This window comes from Pecten maximus, chromosome 14, assembly GCF_902652985.1.
Source record: "Pecten maximus chromosome 14, xPecMax1.1, whole genome shotgun sequence".
Taxonomy (NCBI): Eukaryota; Metazoa; Mollusca; class Bivalvia; order Pectinida; family Pectinidae; genus Pecten; species Pecten maximus.
In genome coordinates this window covers 35172869-35191325 of record NC_047028.1, presented here as the reverse complement: position 1 = coordinate 35191325, position 18457 = coordinate 35172869, and the positions used below count along the sequence as shown (strand labels likewise).

The window sequence follows — 18457 nt, the reverse complement described above, 5'->3', positions numbered from 1 at the left end:
GTGTTTCGTCTGTTTACGTGAGCGAGCACTCTGTCAAAATGGAGGCACGTGGACACGGGCTTCACACGAAGCATCAAAGTGTGATGATTGTCGCTAGAAATGAATATCTATCATTATGAATTAAAGGCAAGTTGCTTACAAAGTTTAAATCTGTTTGTTGACCCACTGAAATAAGCGTTTGTTTATTTAGGACGAAACTGTTTACGATAAGTTGTTCAAGCCTGGCCAGACCACAAAATCACAATATCTACTGCGATTATAGTCCGAATTTTCTGACGATCTTGCCATATACTATATGCAAACTTTAATCAGCTTTAAGGCAATATAAACACCAGAACCTTTCGGATTACTGCGATAACTGATCGAAGTCCCTGTGTTTCAAATCTATGAATCGGCAGACCTACGTGATGGCGTGATGGAATTCGATCGTTTATTTTTCAAAACTAAGAAAACTGGCACATATCTGTCGTGGTGGTCATTTGTGCTGTACCTTCCCCGACAGAGACAATATACATAATCTGGATTTTTGTGATAAGGTTTACTGCAGTAGCTACTCGCACTCGTAATATATATGAAAATGCTAAATTATTATTGAACCAGCTTGTCTTATTTATATATTATTCAGCTCACGATTCAATGCAACCTTTTCAAATGTTTTCATGTAATATATATATATACATTTGTATGCACCAAGCTGTGAAATGTTTGTATTACATAGAATATTTAACAATACAAAGTAATTGTAGATTAACAAAATGTATACCAATTGCATTTTAACGTACTAGTACAACTTTTTGTTGTTTTCATATAATATAACTTTTTGTTGTTTTCATGTAAAATGATAAATACATGTATATCTATTGGTAATCGATATACAATCCATATAATATAAGACTTTCTCAAATATCAATATCCTCATAACTTTCAAAATAAATCTATATTTGCTTTTGAAATTTCATTAAAAATGTTTGATTTTCATGTCACGAACAAATCCCTTAAAATGATCATCAATCTCCTTATTGGTCTCCAGAAAGTGTGAAAATAAATGAAACTTTTTTGTCAATAATTCTATTCATTATGAATTCATGTATAACCATTTAGGTTTTTTCCAATGTTGACCTTTAAAACTATATATATATACAAGCAACAATCTGTGGGATGTCAAATATGGAAGGCTATAGTTTTTTCAGGATAAATTGCCAAAAATGCTTATAAGTACTGTTTCTTATCACTGATCACATATATTGGGTTTTTGACTATTATGTGTTATTGCTACTTAAGTGTGAATTTTTTCGGCTTCAGTGATAATGTATTTCTTTGTACTTATGTGCAACAGACATTGCGAGAGTTTAATTCTCCTACATATAATATTGACTCCTACAAAAAGAAGTTGAGTGATCATGATTGGTTGACTACGAGAGGCATTTTATCAAGTCTCATATTTACCATACTGATTGCTCATGATCATATTTCATCCGGCCTAGTAAACTCTAGAAAAAACATCTTAATTTATGAAAGTAGCTAACTCCTTTAATGTATGTGTAAAAATTAAGTATATATATATATATCGTACAAAACATCAAACTTCTAATATGGTAGAAATGAAACATACATTTAGGCTGACTGCCTGATAATATAATACAATTTGTACAGAGTTTACAATCCTTTGACATTCAGCTCATAATATACACCATTATAATTTGATCTGTCGTCATGCGTCGGTCTTCTTCTTAAGACCAAGATATCGCAGAATGGTGTACAAAAGGTTCTTAAGCTGTTTTATCAAAATTGTTAATTTCATGGCCCCCTATGTGTCGCACTGGGGAGAGGATACATTTTACTATAGTTTATATAGAAAACTCATCACACATATTTTAGCATAATTTGTTTCATTTTCATTGGAAATTGGTTAGCACGTGGTTAGGGCAAACTTTTCTCAATGATATATTGTCAGAGAATGTCAAGGCCAACGACTTGTTATGGGTTCGAATGTCAAAAATAAAAATCTTATATTGATTATTTTTTTCCATTTCATATGAAAGATCATAGTCCACTGAAACAGAATGTACATATTTTATTGTCATCAGATAAAAATATGGCAGAAAGATATGGCACTTGGAAAAGAATCATAAAGCTATTTTCTCCAGCCAAAATTAAACAATAATCCAAAATTGCAGAATAAAGGTTTCTGCTCTTTTATCTATAATATACACATGAAGGCTTGATGTTTGGCGCATCGATAACGTATGGCTGGCTACAAATGTTATACTTATATTTGACCTTGACCTTCATTCAAGGTCATGGGGGTCAAATGACCAAGAAAATTCAAAGTTCTTTCAAATTATTAATTTGGGTCACATTTTAAAGAATCAGCCCTTTTAAAGGTGTGTGCAATGCATCAAGGTCAAATAATCAAAATGACGCAGATATGGCACTTTTAAAAAGAAATTCCTACCAAAATTAAAAAATGACCCAAAACTGCACATACACACGAAGGCTGGATACATGTAAGATGTGTGACTGGCTACAAATATTGAGTTTATCTCTCTGACCTTGACCTTCATTCACATTTTAAAGAACCGGCTCTTATGAAGGTGTGTGCGAAGTTTCAAAGGCAAATTATTAAAAATGATGCAGACATGCCCTTTAAAGAATGTTTTCTTGCCAAAATCAAAAATTATCCATAAATTGCAATTCAATTGTTGGCTCAAAAGGGGTCAATTTGGCTCAATTGACGGAAATAACTTCTATTCTGAAACTAAGCAATCGATATAGCTCATACTTGACTGGTAGCATCCTTTTGGGTAGGGATTCAAAATTGTAAAAAATGGTGGGGTTGACCCTCGGGGGGCAGGGTCAAAAGGGGTCAATTGGTTTCTCTGAAACTAAGTTATGGATATAACTCACATTGGTGTGGTAGAAATCCCTATGGGGTTGTACCCAAAGTCAATTTCATTTCATGGATTGATTGCACAATTTGGTATAAAACCTACATTCGTATGGTAGCATGGTTATGGGGTGGGTATTCAAAATTGTACGAATGTTGGGGTTAACCTCCCGGGGGCTGAAGGATGGGACCAAAATAGGTCAATTTCGCTAAATTGACATTTTTAGAATAACAATAAACCAATGTACATGTACCCATATAAAATGCTTATGATATATTGACAAATAAACTTAAGCATCATTTTTGTTTCATATCTCATAAAACCAGGTGAGCGATACAGGCCCTCTGGGCCTCTTGTTTTATCTGTGAAACCATTCAGATCCCAACTCCATAATCTTGCTGGACAACAAGAGATGAACACAATCCTGATGTAAAAATAGGCCCAGGGTTCTTTCCCCACCCCAAGGGCCTTATACAATCAAATTGAATTGATATCAAATATGAAAGTTTTCTTCAATATTTTGCATGTAAAACGCTGTATATTTATATACAGTACCTATAGCTACTAGGCTATTATCTACATCTTGGTGCTAAATTAAAAAGCAACAAATCACAAATCACAGTTTATTGTTAATATTGCCATTGGATCTATTAAAATAGATGGAGTTGATATCTAATTTTGAAATAATTGTCCTTAAAAATGAGGTCTTTGTTGAAAAAAAAGTGTAATAACTTTTAAAAGCTGTCAATCTAATTTTGATATTATTCTAAGATCAAAATAGAAAGGAATAAACAATTTTGTTTACAAGATATTGAAAGACATTGCACACTTTCAACAAAAAAAGTAGCAGACACTCCCTGTATTTTCAATACATATCGTGTATTGTTATAACTTATCGAAATGCATATCATATTGTTTCGACATTTCTAATACCCAGGCCTATAAAATATAAGTTTGTTTTAAACACATAAATGCAAATTTTGAACTACTTAAGTATAAAAGATGGTTTAAAGTATGAATGTTAATGACATGTACCTAAGTAGAAGTTGATTTGAAAAAAAAATTAAAATGTTGGACTTTTTAAGTAAAGGTTTGATTGAAATAAGAAATGTTTAACTACTTTTAGAAGTAGGTTTGCAACTTTTAAGATGGTTAAAACCATTATATACATCTAAACAGTCTGAACCATTACATTCATCAGGACTGTGAAAACCATTATGTCCAGTTGGTTTGACACACTTAAGTGGAAATGTTTAGTCATGTTGATATCAGTTTAATTTGTATTCTTGCTTTATTTCAAATATCTCCTTTTACATCTGACTAACGCCTCCTACAGTACTTTCAGTACTTTGATTTCTTTGCATGGTCTCTAGATAAGTACTGAATACATTAAAATTATGAAAAATGTGATTAAAAAAAAGTTTGAAGTTGATAGTGTAGCAAATGCAAGCCCCGCACCGGGCCGTTGTATATGTCCACATATTTTTGAGTAGAATTTACATATCAATATATGATTTTGATAATTGCCATCAGTATCCTAATTTATGTATCACTGAATCCAACAAGACCTTCGTGTCTTTTTCAGTCGGTCATTTGTGTAGTAATTGGTTTATGATGTCTGCATCATTTTAGCGCTTGAAATCACTGACATCTATTACAAAGCGTTTTAATGATCAAGATCGAACAGAACAAAGATCACACACCTAGCTCTAGGCCTACAGGATGATGTAACACCTTTGAAGTGATAACGTTCATATTAGTTAGGTTTGGAAAATACTTTATGGCCTCGGATATATATAGCAATGTTATCATTTATAAAATGTCAGAAAGTAGGTAAAAGAAGCAATTTTTATTATTTTTTTCCACTTTATTAATTGGGAAACTTCATTGAAAGGTAGACAAGTCGAAGGATGTCTTTTGACCACCTCAACCAAAAGGTAGACAAGTCGAAGGATGTCTTTTGACCACCTCAACCTAAAGGTAGATAAGTTGAAGGATGTCTTGTCAAGGTCACCTCAACCAAACGGTAGATGACTGGATGGATGTCTTCTGGTCATGACCTGACCTTGACCTTAAAAGTATCCTTTCCTTAATATTTCTTGAAGAATTCACTTTTATTAGTCTGTTATGATCTGTCAAGCTTTGATTACACTTAGGTCAAGTTGAAGTCAATTTCTTGGGTCATTTTCTGGTTCCAGGGTGTCAACATTTTTGTATTGAGGTTTCATGATGTCTTAATATTGATGTTACTGGATTTATTTTAGGTGAATGTTTTTTGATTTCTTGCATGTTTGAATTCAAATTTTGGGAACAATATCTACAGGTAGATATTTTGGTAATTACCTTGCGAGGTTCAAGTGAGAACAGTTGTAAGCCGGGGTAATATATAAGATTTTACTTTGATTAACACAAACTTCTGATAAGTGATACAATATACTTGGAATTGGACCTAATATTTGATGTATAGACATGTTGATTCCTTAACTTGTAAAGTTAAAGAAATATTCGGCAGGATGAGAAAGTGGATGAGAATCGCCTTCCTGTGTTGCAGCAGATAAAGAGAAAGAAGGTTAGTAGACTGTAGCTCTATCAGATATTAACTGGTGATTGTAAGGATGTTGAACCTTCAAACAGAAACATTTATACAACATTTTCTTATATATTTCAGAGCCAGCAAAGATTTGACAAGGCTTTCAACCAGAATCTGAAAAGGCACTCAGTTCTGTCAATCTGCTATCTATCAGAATAAATATGTGTGCTTACTTCTTCCCCAACTTCCAAACTGAGACAAAAGTGGGTTATTTTACGAAAAGCAAGACATTGGCAGAGAGAAGAAGAAAACAAAAAGGAAGATAATTCACTGCAAGTCAAAGGTTAAAGGTAAAGGAGAGGGCAAAGGCAAGTTGAAAGGTCAATCAATGAAGAATGAAGGTAAGCCTTCTAAGTTAAATATTAGGCATGTTATTGAGCTATCCGAGAGTAGCTCAAGTGAGGACAGAATAACTAAAGGTACAGTTCAGCTGGTGTTGCTATTCCGGTGAGGAAAGACGATTCAGAATAATTTTGGTGTCTGGCATTAGGAATATTTTGCCAAAGCATCGATGGAGATATCAATGAGACTTTCGGACAGAAAGTGAAATCTAAACTTGACCACATCAAGAGAGGATTTGTAGGATAGACTGAAATCAGACAAAGGAATGGAGGGGCAAACAGTCCTCCCATCAGGTTGATAATGAAGTGTTTCCAAGAGGTTTACGGAAATCAAAAACTAAAGCTCAATCAAACTTTGTCGGCATTAACATCTCTGACAGTTTGTTAGAAAGTTATGACTGATATAAATAAACTGTGTGACCTGATCTGTTTGTTTACAAGAATTTTAGACAACATTATGCTTTGTGATTGTGTCTGGATTGTTGTTGGACTGAGATTGATGAAATTCTGATATTATCTTAATCAAATAGGCTTTTTACTCGGCCTAAATTATCCACCTGGATGTAATTATTCAGGAATGGGATTTGTATTGGACATGTTCAGGTCAGACAATTTAAAATGTTTCAATTCTTAAGTGTTTTTTAATTTTGTTCACAATATTTTCATCTCAATCTGTCACAAAAATTTTGTTTAAGATATATATTCATTTTAGTTTGGCAAAGAAATGATGCATCAACCAAAATATCATTTTATAAAAATAAAACTTACATTTAAAAAGTTCATTGATACTTTTTACCCTGTTAAAGTTGTGAAAAATGTTTGTGTTCAAAATTAAAACATGTGTATGTTTTTTTTTTTTTTTTACTATTATTATTATATTTTACCAACAGGTGAAATGGATTTGTTGATGATGGTATGGCTTTTTAACCAGCCTCTATTGATATTTGATGGTGGAGTATTTTAATATGATGATTTTATTTTCAGTTCTGTAGAATGATTTTCTACAAATGTTATATTGTTGTATTTTTACCTAGCCTTATTTTTGTACATGTGACAGTCTTTGTTTGAAGACATACAATAATTTTAATCCTTCCTGTCCATGAAATGATACGTAGTAAGGAACAATAAGGATGAATATGTTTGTGAAACATTTTCCCAAGCTGTATCATTTCACATTTTCCCTAGCTGTACTATATCGTTTCACATATTCCCTAGCTGTATCGTTTCACATTTTCCTTAGCTGTATCGTTTCACATTTTCCCCAGCTGTACTATATCGTTTCACAATTTCCTTGCTGTATCGTTTCACATTTTCCCTAGCTGTACTATATCGTTTCACATTTTCCCTAGCTGTATCGGTTTGCATTTTCCCTAGCTGTATCGTTTCACATTTTCCCTAGCCGTATTGTTTCATATTTTCCCTAGCTGTATCGTTTCACATATTCCATAGCCGTATCGTTTCACATATTCCCTAGCCGTATCGTTTCACATTTTCCCTAGCGGTATCGTTTCACATTTTCCCTAGCTGTTTCGGGACCAAAGTGTTGTTCCATCATCCCAATCACTTGTATATGAAACAATTTAAAAATAGTTTTGAATATCATGACGAAGTATATTGTTAAGGACATGCTTTTCTTACTGGTATTGTCCTTTGAATTGCTTTACATCATTTAAAATAAAGCGAGTTTTCACTTCAAAGTTTTAGAAAACATTCAAATGTCTTGCAAGGTGTAACAGAAGTGTTACAGAAAATTCACCACCTATAAGATTGCTAAATTCAATCAAATCTCATAAAAACTTGTGAAAAAGCTACTGTTACAAATATATAATGTTACAAATATGGCGTCAGTCAGATACTGGATGGAATTATCAAATATTGGAATTTAGGCCCTCGCCCGGGAGACAATTCAGGGAGATTTTGTCTCGCACTGGGAGACTATGATTGCAATATCCATAGTTATGATGGTAATATCCACGGTTACAATGGCAATATCCATGGTTATGATGGTAATATCCACGGTTACAATGGCAATATCCATGGTTATGATGGTAATATCCACGGTTACAATGGCAATATCCATGGTTATGATGGTAATATCCACGGTTACAATGGCAATATCCATGGTTATGATGGTAATATCCAAGGTTACAATGGCAATATCCATGATTACAATGGCAATATCGAAGGTTATGATGGCAATATCCAGTCTAATGATGGCAATATCCAGTCTTATGATGGCAATATCCAGTCTAATGATGGCAATATCCAGTCTTATGATGGCAATATCCAGTCTTATGATGGTAATATCCAGTCTTATGATGGTAATAATGGCAATATCCAGTGTTATGATGGCAATATCCATGGTTATGATGGTAATATCCAAGGTTACGATGGCAATATCCATGATTACGATGGCAATATCGGAGGTTATGATGGCAATATCCAGTCTAATGATGGCAATATCCAGTCTTATGATGGCAATATCCAGTCTTATGATGGCAATATCCAGTGCTTATGTTGGCAATATCCAGTCTTATGATGGCAATATCCAGTCTTATGATGGCAATATCTAGTGTTATGTTGGCAATATCCAGTCTTATGATGGCAATATCTAGTCTTATGATGGCAATATCCAGTCTTATGATGGCAATATCCAGTCTTATGATGGCAATATCCAGTCTTATGGTGGCAATATCCAGTCTTAAGGTGGCAATATCCAGTCTTATGATGGTAATATCCAGTGTTATGTTGGCAATATCCAGTCTTATGATGGCAACCCTTACAGAACATTCTAATACTTAAGGTATACTTTAAGTATAGTCTAAAGTACACTTGAAGTATACTTGCCAAATTATAAGCAAAGTATACTTAAAGTATTTTGATTTTATATGCAAATTAGGTAGTGTTAGCCATTAAGTACTTCAGAGTATACTTGAATGTGTTAGAATGTATACTTAATGTAAAAGTTGATATATACTTGAAATAAATTTACTTGCTAGTAGTCAGAGTATACTTCAAGTATACTTGATGAATACCTATAGTCAGAGTATACTTTAAGTATACTTGATGAATACCTATAGTCAGAGTATACTTTAAGTATACTTGATGTATACCTATAGTCAGAGTATACTTCAAGTATACTTGATGTATACCTATAGTCAGAGTATACTTCAAGTATACTTGATGTATACCTATAGTCAGAGTATACTTCAAGTATACTTGATGTATATATACCTATAGTCAGAGTATACTTCAAGTATACTTGATGAATACCTATAGTCAGAGTATACTTTAAGTATACTTGATGTATACCTATAGTCAGAGTATACTTTAAGTATACTTGATGTATACCTATAGTCAGAGTATACTTCAAGTATACTTGATGTATACCTATAGTCAGAGTATACTTCAAGTATACTTGATGAATACCTATAGTCAGAGTATACTTCAAGTATACTTGATGAATACCTATAGTCAGAGTATACTTCAAGTATACTTGATGAATACCTATAGTCAGAGTATACTTCAAGTATACTTGATGAATACCTATAGTCAGAGTATACTTAAGTATACTTGATGTATACCTATAGTCAGAGTATACTTCAAGTATACTTGATGTAATACCTATAGTCAGAGTATACTTTAAGTATACTTGATTTATACTTGAAAGTATAGTTCTTTCTAGATTTGGAAAATGAGATGCAGATATGGGCATAAGTCGTTTCTGCAATAAAAAACAATGGATGGTCTTAGGCTATATTTCCAATTCCTTTTAACTCTGTCAACATAGAATATATACTTAAATTCATCCAGGGCTGTAACAACAGTATCAGAAGTGTGGTGTGCCACTAATGCAGAATAATGATAACATTTTCAATGCAACATTTCTTGTACTTACTTTAATGATAAATTTTCCAAAAACAAATCTCAAAAAAAAACCAAAATAAATAAACAAATAAACAAAAAACAAACATGAAGGTAGGGTAGGCAAACACAAAAGTGGCATCAGTCATGTGCACAGTCACTTCAGTTTAAGGGTCATCCTCAAATCTGAGCACTTTCCATTTACAGCTTGAATAAGTGTTCTTTCGCCCACTTGTGGATATTTTGTCATCACATTACTCTAAAATGAAAAGAATTACAAACTTGTACTACAGTCAGATCACAAATCATATGTATGCACACAATTTTGCATTTCTAATTATGCGAGCCTGGTTGTGGATCCTTATGAAATAATCAATTATATGCTAATACTGAAAATAAAGTTATTATATGAAATGTTTAAATGTTTTATATCTTGGTATGGTCTAACTGGTCTTTTATCGGTGTGAAACACCAGATCATGTTGTCCACTCCAGACCTGACAAGAATTAACGTTCTGGCAGAATTATATTTATATACAAAGTAAATTATTCATAATTTTTTGCGAATATCATTCTCATGAGCATAATCCCTTTAAAAACTGCATAATTTAATTACTTATCAAGTTGTAAACATCATAAACTCACCCAGTATTGCGCTCAAAATCTCTTTGTCTAGAGCTGGCCGATTACTAGTCCCTCTGGCACAACTCTTTGCTAAGGTGTCCTGGTCAAAGAAGACCATTAGCAAATGCCTGGCTAAGTAGGTGGGACTACCCCCACTTTTCCTCAATACCGCTTCAAGTTGCTGCTTGCTGATTCTAACGTTGGGCCTTCCTTGAACGAGGAGCTGCTTATTGTTATTACATGTATCCTGAAATCATTAAATAAATATGCATGAATATTTAGACATATTGGGAACTACATGAATGATCTTGCTGGAGTTCAAACATGTTAATTGTTGTCATGTAGAACCAATAGCTTTTCTTGTCAACAAAAAAAATCTTCAATCATAAATTTGGTTGAAATTGAAGAATTATCATATTTTTTTTTACAGTTTAACTGTTGACCACTGCAATTCAAAAATGTCATAAAAAGTTAAACTTCTGAATATGTACTGTGATCATCCAATAGAATATTTCAGCTAGTGGAGAGACACTAATAAACATGTTTGATCTGCAGTAATTAGACAAGTTTTTTTTTGTATTATTGTACATTAACACATAATCAAATACTAGCTTTAGAATTCTTCATACAATTTAAGTCATATAGACTAATTAACAATAAAATGATTCATGATTTAAATTGTGTTCAACAAAGATTGATTCTACTTTTTATAAGAAAAGGCCCAATGAGCCTGTATTGCTCGTCAGCTCCACAGGTCAGCTTAATGAAAAGAAGCAATATTGGTTTTTCTTCTTTTTTTTTAATAGAAACAATTACTCGGCTGTAAAGTGGGTCAAGTCTTTCGGTTAAACAAACTTTGTAGTGCATAGTAAAAATGTGATAATTAAAAATAATTGATTTTTAGAAGCAAATGTAATTATTAATTTATCAGAATATTGCAAAATTGAATAATAGGAAATTCAGAATTCAATACTGACTTTTTTTTTACCTTCAAAATCAACAGATCAAGTGTAATTCTTAAAGTCATTTTTAGTGTCATTTTCAAAAATAGCAGCCAAAAAGGCATTTAATATATATATAAGATAAAAAGTCAAACACAGATCTGGTGTCTCCCTAGTACTTTCACGGGTACATCGTGCCGCTCTTCAGGGGATTATGAATTTTATTCAGCACATTATTTTATGACGTCATAGTTTGACGACGGCATATTAGTAGGGTACATAATTTATAAAACATTTATTTGTCCAGTTTAAAAGAGTTGAAACCAACTATATGATACAGTTTAAACAAACCAATCCATTGAAAACTTGATTGGAGCAATTACATTGTATAGATCTGTACAACAAATCTATAGATCCGTACTCCGATTAACTTGTCTCACTTTGTAAAGTTTGTCTGCAGTCTGATTGTCTTCTCCTCTTCTGTCACTCACATGGAAATACTCAGTAATTTTCTCATATATTTTAACCGTCATTACAGATTTGATACCATCTTTTCCTAAAAAGTATCTTTAGACCAAAAGTCTTTGTATGAGGGCATCTGATTCACGCCCATAAATATGAGCATACCAAGATAAGCACATATTTCATTTTCAGTAACCTCGTACCAAATAGGATCTTCTCGGCGCTTTTTTCACATTTCCACCTGGCGTAGTCATTGGTAAAGTTTACAATGTCCGTGACAATTTCAGGTTTAAATACAAGATCAAAGTATTCTTTTGGCGTTGCAGTATTGATGTCAAATCCAACTGGTAATACTGGTCCTGTTTCCTGATTGAAAGCACGTATTATCACATCGTGAAGTTCGCCATGTTGATCCCCGTACCAATGTGTTGGGTCAAACGCATCTGTGTTCGCATCGTCGCTGTCGTTGCCACCCGATTCACTATCACTACTGAAAACCACGTCACTTTCAATGTCAGAATCCCCGATTTGAAAACCCTTCAAATCTGTCTGATTCCAAGTCATCCGAGTCGAAAAACGCCTCTATTTCGACGCCCGAATCCATTCCCGACTCGGCCGCCATTATGTTGCTACGCAAGCTTTTACAACTTGACATGTAGTATTTCCTGACTGAATTACGTCACAAGGTCAAAGTGTTGAACTATAAAAAGTTTCTAATTTTATTGACCAATCACAGAGCTACACGCAAGTATGCGTCCTTCACACGAGTCATGGCCAGTGACCGAGATATCCGGTTTAAAAATAGGTACACGGGGAAACACGCTTCTGAGGAAAAGATGGTGATGCGTCCTCGGTCACTTGTGAGTAAATACGATGCGTGCGTCCAGACACGCTTTTGCGGAAATTACGGACATGCGTCAAGACACGCTTATGAGTGGTAAAGAGTTAATTAAACCAGTGGAAATTCCACTCCATTCCAATTGGCAAATTTGCTGGTAATTCATTTAAACCAGTAAATCTGCTTGAATTAATGTATGGATCTAGCTTCTGTCAAATATCATCGGATTGTTGTCTTCCATGCTTTTTGTTTACAAAAAAAAAAAAAAAAAAAGACTTTTTTTTTTTTTTTTTCAATTTCTATAAATTCCTTTTTTAAGTTTTCTAATCTTGTCATTGACACTCTTAACAATTCTACTCCAATCTTCCTCTGCTTTTCCTGGTGCCGGTGGGAAATGTGTGAATATGTGAGCTGAAAAATATGATTAAACAAAAATATTGTTCTGTTCGGAAACAAAAACTATTGAAGTACTACGGTATGATAATTTTCACTATATTGTTTAATTATGCTATGAATTATAATAAAACCATCTGAAAATTGTGTGATCTCCCTCCTGATAGATGTGAAAGAAAATCAGATAGTTTACTCATTCCTTTTTGAAGATTTATAAATGAACATAAAAAATGTATAGTTACATCTCAACACTTTTCTTTTCTGTTCAGGCATTGGCCTCTTGCCATGCTGGCTGTTGCCATAAACAGTTGTACTGGCAACCTCGTTCTTCAGACAGGACAAACTCGACAAGATTTTAGGCCAACTTTTCTGCTGTCCTTGCAGTTTTGTTTGCCCTGTCCAAAGAAGGTCGAGGGATCCTTATGTTGAAGATTGGATCCCCAACATAGCATGAAATAGAAACCAATTTAATGCTTTTAGATAAGAGATAATAGAGATCCCAGGAAGATTGATCCTATCTATACGTTAGTTATCGGTCCTCTATATCACTTGGGTTAACAAACATAAGTGATATAAGACTTTTTTTGAGAACATCATTTATGTAACAGAATCTAGTCTATTGGATAAAATTGATCCCAAGCAGACTGACGAAACAATATGTATCATATGTGCAAACTGAGCCATCACTAAGTGTAATTTGGAAACAAACAGCAGCTTGCATGGTTACAAGACTCGTCAAATGCTAATACAGTGGAAATATAAACTTTTTTAGTCATGAATTTGACTAAGAAGACAGAAACATATTGGTCTCATAAACATAAAAAAAAACACTGATCTATAAATATGACAAACGAAAAACTTATTTTTAATTGATGCAGAGCAGATATGTGTTTATATTATAGACAAAAACTCCTAAATCATTCCGGTAGTGGTGTGTATACATACATAATTAATTTATTGTAAATTAAAATTACCATCATCATGATCATTAAGCTGCCCTAGCTTTGCTGCACATGTTGTTTCTAATTGGGAAGAGTTTGAATCAACTGAAAATCAGAAGGAGGAAAAATATATAAATTTATCTATATAAAGTTTTGAATGGTAATTACCCATACCAAAAAAGGTACAAAAAAGTTACCGGGTATACATTTTTAGGTACAAAATAGTTATAACTTTTGATGCTAGGTTGGAACCATGTTGAAACAGCGGTTCCAATCTAGTACTAAAAAGTTATAACTGTTGATAACTTTTCTGTATACCTTAAAAAAGTTATAACTTTTATTAGGTACTGAAAAGTTACAAAAAAGGTACAAAAAAGGTATAAAAAAGTTACATTTCACACAAAAATAGGTATATTTTAGGTACTAAAAAGTTAAAAAAAAGTTATAACTTTTTCTAGGTACATGTACTAAAAAGGTACAGAAAAGGTACAAAAAAGTTGCTAAAAAGGTACAAAAAAGGTATAGAAAAGTTACAGAAAAGTATGGAAAAGGTACAGAAAAATATAAAAAGATTTTGCTTCAGAATGTTTTTTCATCCAGAAATATACTTATTAAATACATGTCTTCTAGACCAATGAATTACTATTCATAAAACATCATAGAAATTTCTTTTCACTTGGCACATTTTCTTGAAGACTAACAGTAGCACTATTTTTCGTCCTCATTGAAAACTTAATTTCGGATAACCATGGATGAATACAGCATAGTCGTGTACTATAACACTGTCATACTCCTGCTCCTGTACAAGGTATTATCCACTATGTTTCTCTAGATGTATACATTGTATTATAACTACCGTTTCATGTAAACATAAAACCAACATGTCATCAAGAATTAAGTATTTCTACCGCGTAACACAGCACTCTGACTTGACTTTTATTAATACGCATTGTATTGTATACTACATAAAATGTGTTAGCTGTTTGAGGCATTGTTACACAGGAACGAAAAAAATCTGAAATAATGTAAATGTTCCTTTTCTGGGATCATTCCCTTGAAATTTGACAGACAATATTGCAAGAGCCTCAGGGTTCTTCTTCTGGATTGATACTGTATTGATACTGTATAGTCCATCAAAAAGAAAACAAAACAGTTAGTGATCTATTTACATATTGTAACTCTGTTTTCGGTGTAATAAGTGGGACAGGCTGAGAGTTAACTGGGTTATAATAATTGATTAACAAGAACACTGAAAGTTTAGCAAAGATCCCATCAATTTCATCATGAGGCAATAGATATATCACTGATAATCATCAAGAACTCATCTGCCTATAAATCACTGAGTTGATGTTTGACATTTGGACTTCTTCAAAAACAATTACAAAATATATACAGCGTCAAAATTGGAAATTGAATATGCCCTTGACTGTTGGAGCCATATGACCTTGGCTTTTGACCCTGTCACCTTGACCTTTTATGATTCCAACCAACATGACCTTGTTGGTCAAAATATCAGTGAGAAAAATGTAGACCTTGACCTTTGGTGAGCCGACTCCTTGATTAATTCAGACCAACCACCAGTGAAAAAAAATCTGACCTTGACCGTTGACCAAGTTATCTTGACCTTTGACAGTTGACTCCATGCATGTTTTAATTCTGACCAACTTTGCTTCAGCCTTGAAACAAAATGTTCAATTAGTGAAAAGATGCAAAATTTGACGTTAACCTTTGTCAGTTGACTCCTAGATTAATTCCGACCAACTTTGCTTCATAATGTCATAACAAAATATTCATTGATGGAAAGAAACAAAAAATTACCTTGACCTTTCAAACCAATGACCTTGACCTTTGACCATGGCTTTTGACATAATTTTGTGAACTGAACATCTTACCCAAATTTAATGTAGATTTGTCAATAAATCCTAAAATTATAAGACAGCAGCAAAATCTGAGGGCTGGGAAACAGAATAAGCAATTCATATAGGCTATAGCAAAACAAACACAATCAGATCAGATAAAATTAAAAAGAAGATACCCCAGAGGGAGCTTTTGGGTCAACAGGTCAACAGCCTTCTCCTTTAACAAAATAGCACGCGTACGGTCGATCAAATTTTCCTGAACTGTTTATTGTTTCATATAGTTTGATTGCAGAAAAATATAAACAGATTTAAAGGGAAATAATGTGAGTACAATTTATACATTTATCGTTTGTGTAGAATATTATGCTGTAATGTGTACAACTCCGTGTGTAAATCGCATGTCTGTATGGGAAAGATAATTTCACCCATCAATTTTCTTTTGATCTGTAACCATGCACAATATTGTTTATTAGATAAACGAATAATTGTTATCATGTACAATTAATTTCTTTGTTGTTATCTATTACTTATTGCTGGGGATCCCAGTCTAAATCCCACTGGGATCCCAGTCTAAATCCAATTGGGATCCCAGTCTAAATCCCACTGGGATCCAAGTCTAAATCCAATAGGGATCCCAGTCTAAATCCCACTGGGATCCCAGTCTAAATCCCACTGGGATCCCAGTCTAAATCCCACCGGATCCAAGTCTAAATCCAATAGGGATCCCAGTCTAAATCCCACTGGGATCCCAGTCTAAATCCAATTGGGATCCCAGTCTAAATCCCACTGGGATCCAAGTCTAAATCCAATAGGGATCCCAGTCTAAATCCCACTGGGATCCCAGTCTAAATCCCAACGGGATCCCGGTAAATCATAAGGATCATTGTCCGGATCCTATCAAATGAAAAAAAACACCCAAATATTCAATATCTCAATTTCCCAATTTATATTTATTGTTCTTTATCCCTCGGATCTTGTTGTTCAGTTTTTAGCCCACCATCTGATGATGGTGGGCTATTCAAATCGCCCTGCGTCCGTGGTCCGTGGTCCGTCCGTCCGTCCGTCCCTCCGTCCCTCCGTCCGTCAGTCCGTCCCTCCGTCCGTCCGTAAACAATTCTTGTTATCGCTAATCTTCAGAAAGTACTGAAGGGATCTTTCTCAAATTTCATATGTAGGTTCCCCTTGGTGCCTAGTTATGCATATTGCATTTTGAGACCAATCGGAAAACAACATGGCCGACAGGCAGCCATCTTGGATTTTGACAATTGAAGTTTGTTATCGCTATTTCTCAGAAAGTACTGAAGGGATCTTTCTCAAATTTCATATGTAGGTTCCCCTTGGTGCCTAGTTATGCATATTGCATTTTGAGACCAATCGGAAAACAACATGGCCGACAGGCAGCCATCTTGGATTTTGACAATTGAAGTTTGTTATCGCTATTTCTGAGAAAGTACTGAAGGGATCTTTCTCAAATTTCATATGTAGGTTCCCCTTGGTGCCTAGTTATGCATATTGCATTTTGAGACCAATCGGAAAACAACATGGCCGACAGGCAGCCATCTTGGATTTTGACAATTGAAGTTTGTTATCGCTATTTCTCAGAAAGTACTGAAGGGATCTTTCTCAAATTTCATATGTAGGTTCCCCTTGGTGCCTTGTTATGCATATTGCATTTTGGGACCAATCGGAAAACAACATGGCCGACAGGCAGCCATCTTGGATTTTGACAATTGAAGTTTGTTATCGCTATTTCTCAGAAAGCACTGAAGGGATCTTTCTCAAATTTCATATGTAGGTTCCCCTTGGTGCCTAGTTATGCATATTGCATTTTGAGACCAATCGGAAAACAACATGGCCGACAGGCAGCCATCTTGGATTTTGACAATTGAAGTTTGTTATCGCTATTTCTCAGAAAGCACTGAAGGGATCTTTCTCAAATTTCATATGTAGGTTTCTCTTGGTGCCTAGTTATGCATATTGCATTTTGAGACCAATCGGAAAACAACATGGCCGACAGGCAGCCATCTTGGATTTTGACAATTGAAGTTTGTTATCACTATTTCTCAGAAAGCACTGAAGGGATCTTTCTCAAATTTCATATGTAGGTTTCTCTTGGTTGCCTAGTTATGCATATTGCATTTTGAGACCAATCAGAAAACAACATGGCCGACAGGCAGCCATCTTGGATATTGACAATTGAAGTTTGTTATCGCTATTTCTCAGAAAGTACTGAAGGGATCTTTCTCAAATTTCATATGTAGGTTTCCCTCAGTGCCTAGTTATGCATATTGGGACCAATCCGAAAACAACATGGCCGACAGACAGCCATTATCGCTAAATCTTAAATTTTATATATAGGTTCCCCTTGTTTGAAATGTACTAGCTATAGAGGGCTGTTTATGAAAATACACAGATTAGTAAGACTTAGAGGAAGGGAAAAGTAGAGAAAAGATCAATCTGACATGGAACCTATAAAGATCATTCAATGGTGGGCGCCAAGATCCCTCTGGGATCTCTTGTTTAACGATGTCATTCATCCAAAGGGATTCCTTTTCACAGTCCTGCATTCCCTTTCCGTAGATCTTAAAGCTGACAGTGCAAGTTAAAAAGCATCTCATTGAGATTTGAAAAAAATAATACATGTACAAATTTCCAAAAATCGTTTCCGAGACTTTCCCCAGTTATGGTAGTGTCGTATCTAAGGACGGGCAGACATT

General features: G+C 34.2%; 1 protein-coding gene across 2 annotated transcripts; it reads right to left on the bottom strand.

Annotated features, from left to right (window-relative positions):
- Positions 1–9806: 9806 nt before the first annotated feature.
- LOC117341608 lies at positions 9807–12673 on the bottom strand. Of its 2 annotated transcripts, none has more exons than XR_004535674.1 (3): positions 11631–12673; positions 10328–10553; positions 9807–9942 (listed from the first exon to the last, which is right to left on the bottom strand). XR_004535674.1 is itself a non-coding variant. In XM_033903458.1 (3 exons), the coding sequence occupies exons 1-3, from the start codon at positions 11778–11780 to the stop codon at positions 9938–9940; spliced, it is 324 nt and encodes a 107-aa protein (XP_033759349.1). In that variant the 5' UTR covers positions 11781–12671; the 3' UTR covers positions 9807–9937. The 2 variants fall into 2 exon arrangements, 1 of the variants encoding a protein (XP_033759349.1); XM_033903458.1 differs by having other exon boundaries at positions 11688–12671.
- Positions 12674–18457: the final 5784 nt, after the last annotated feature.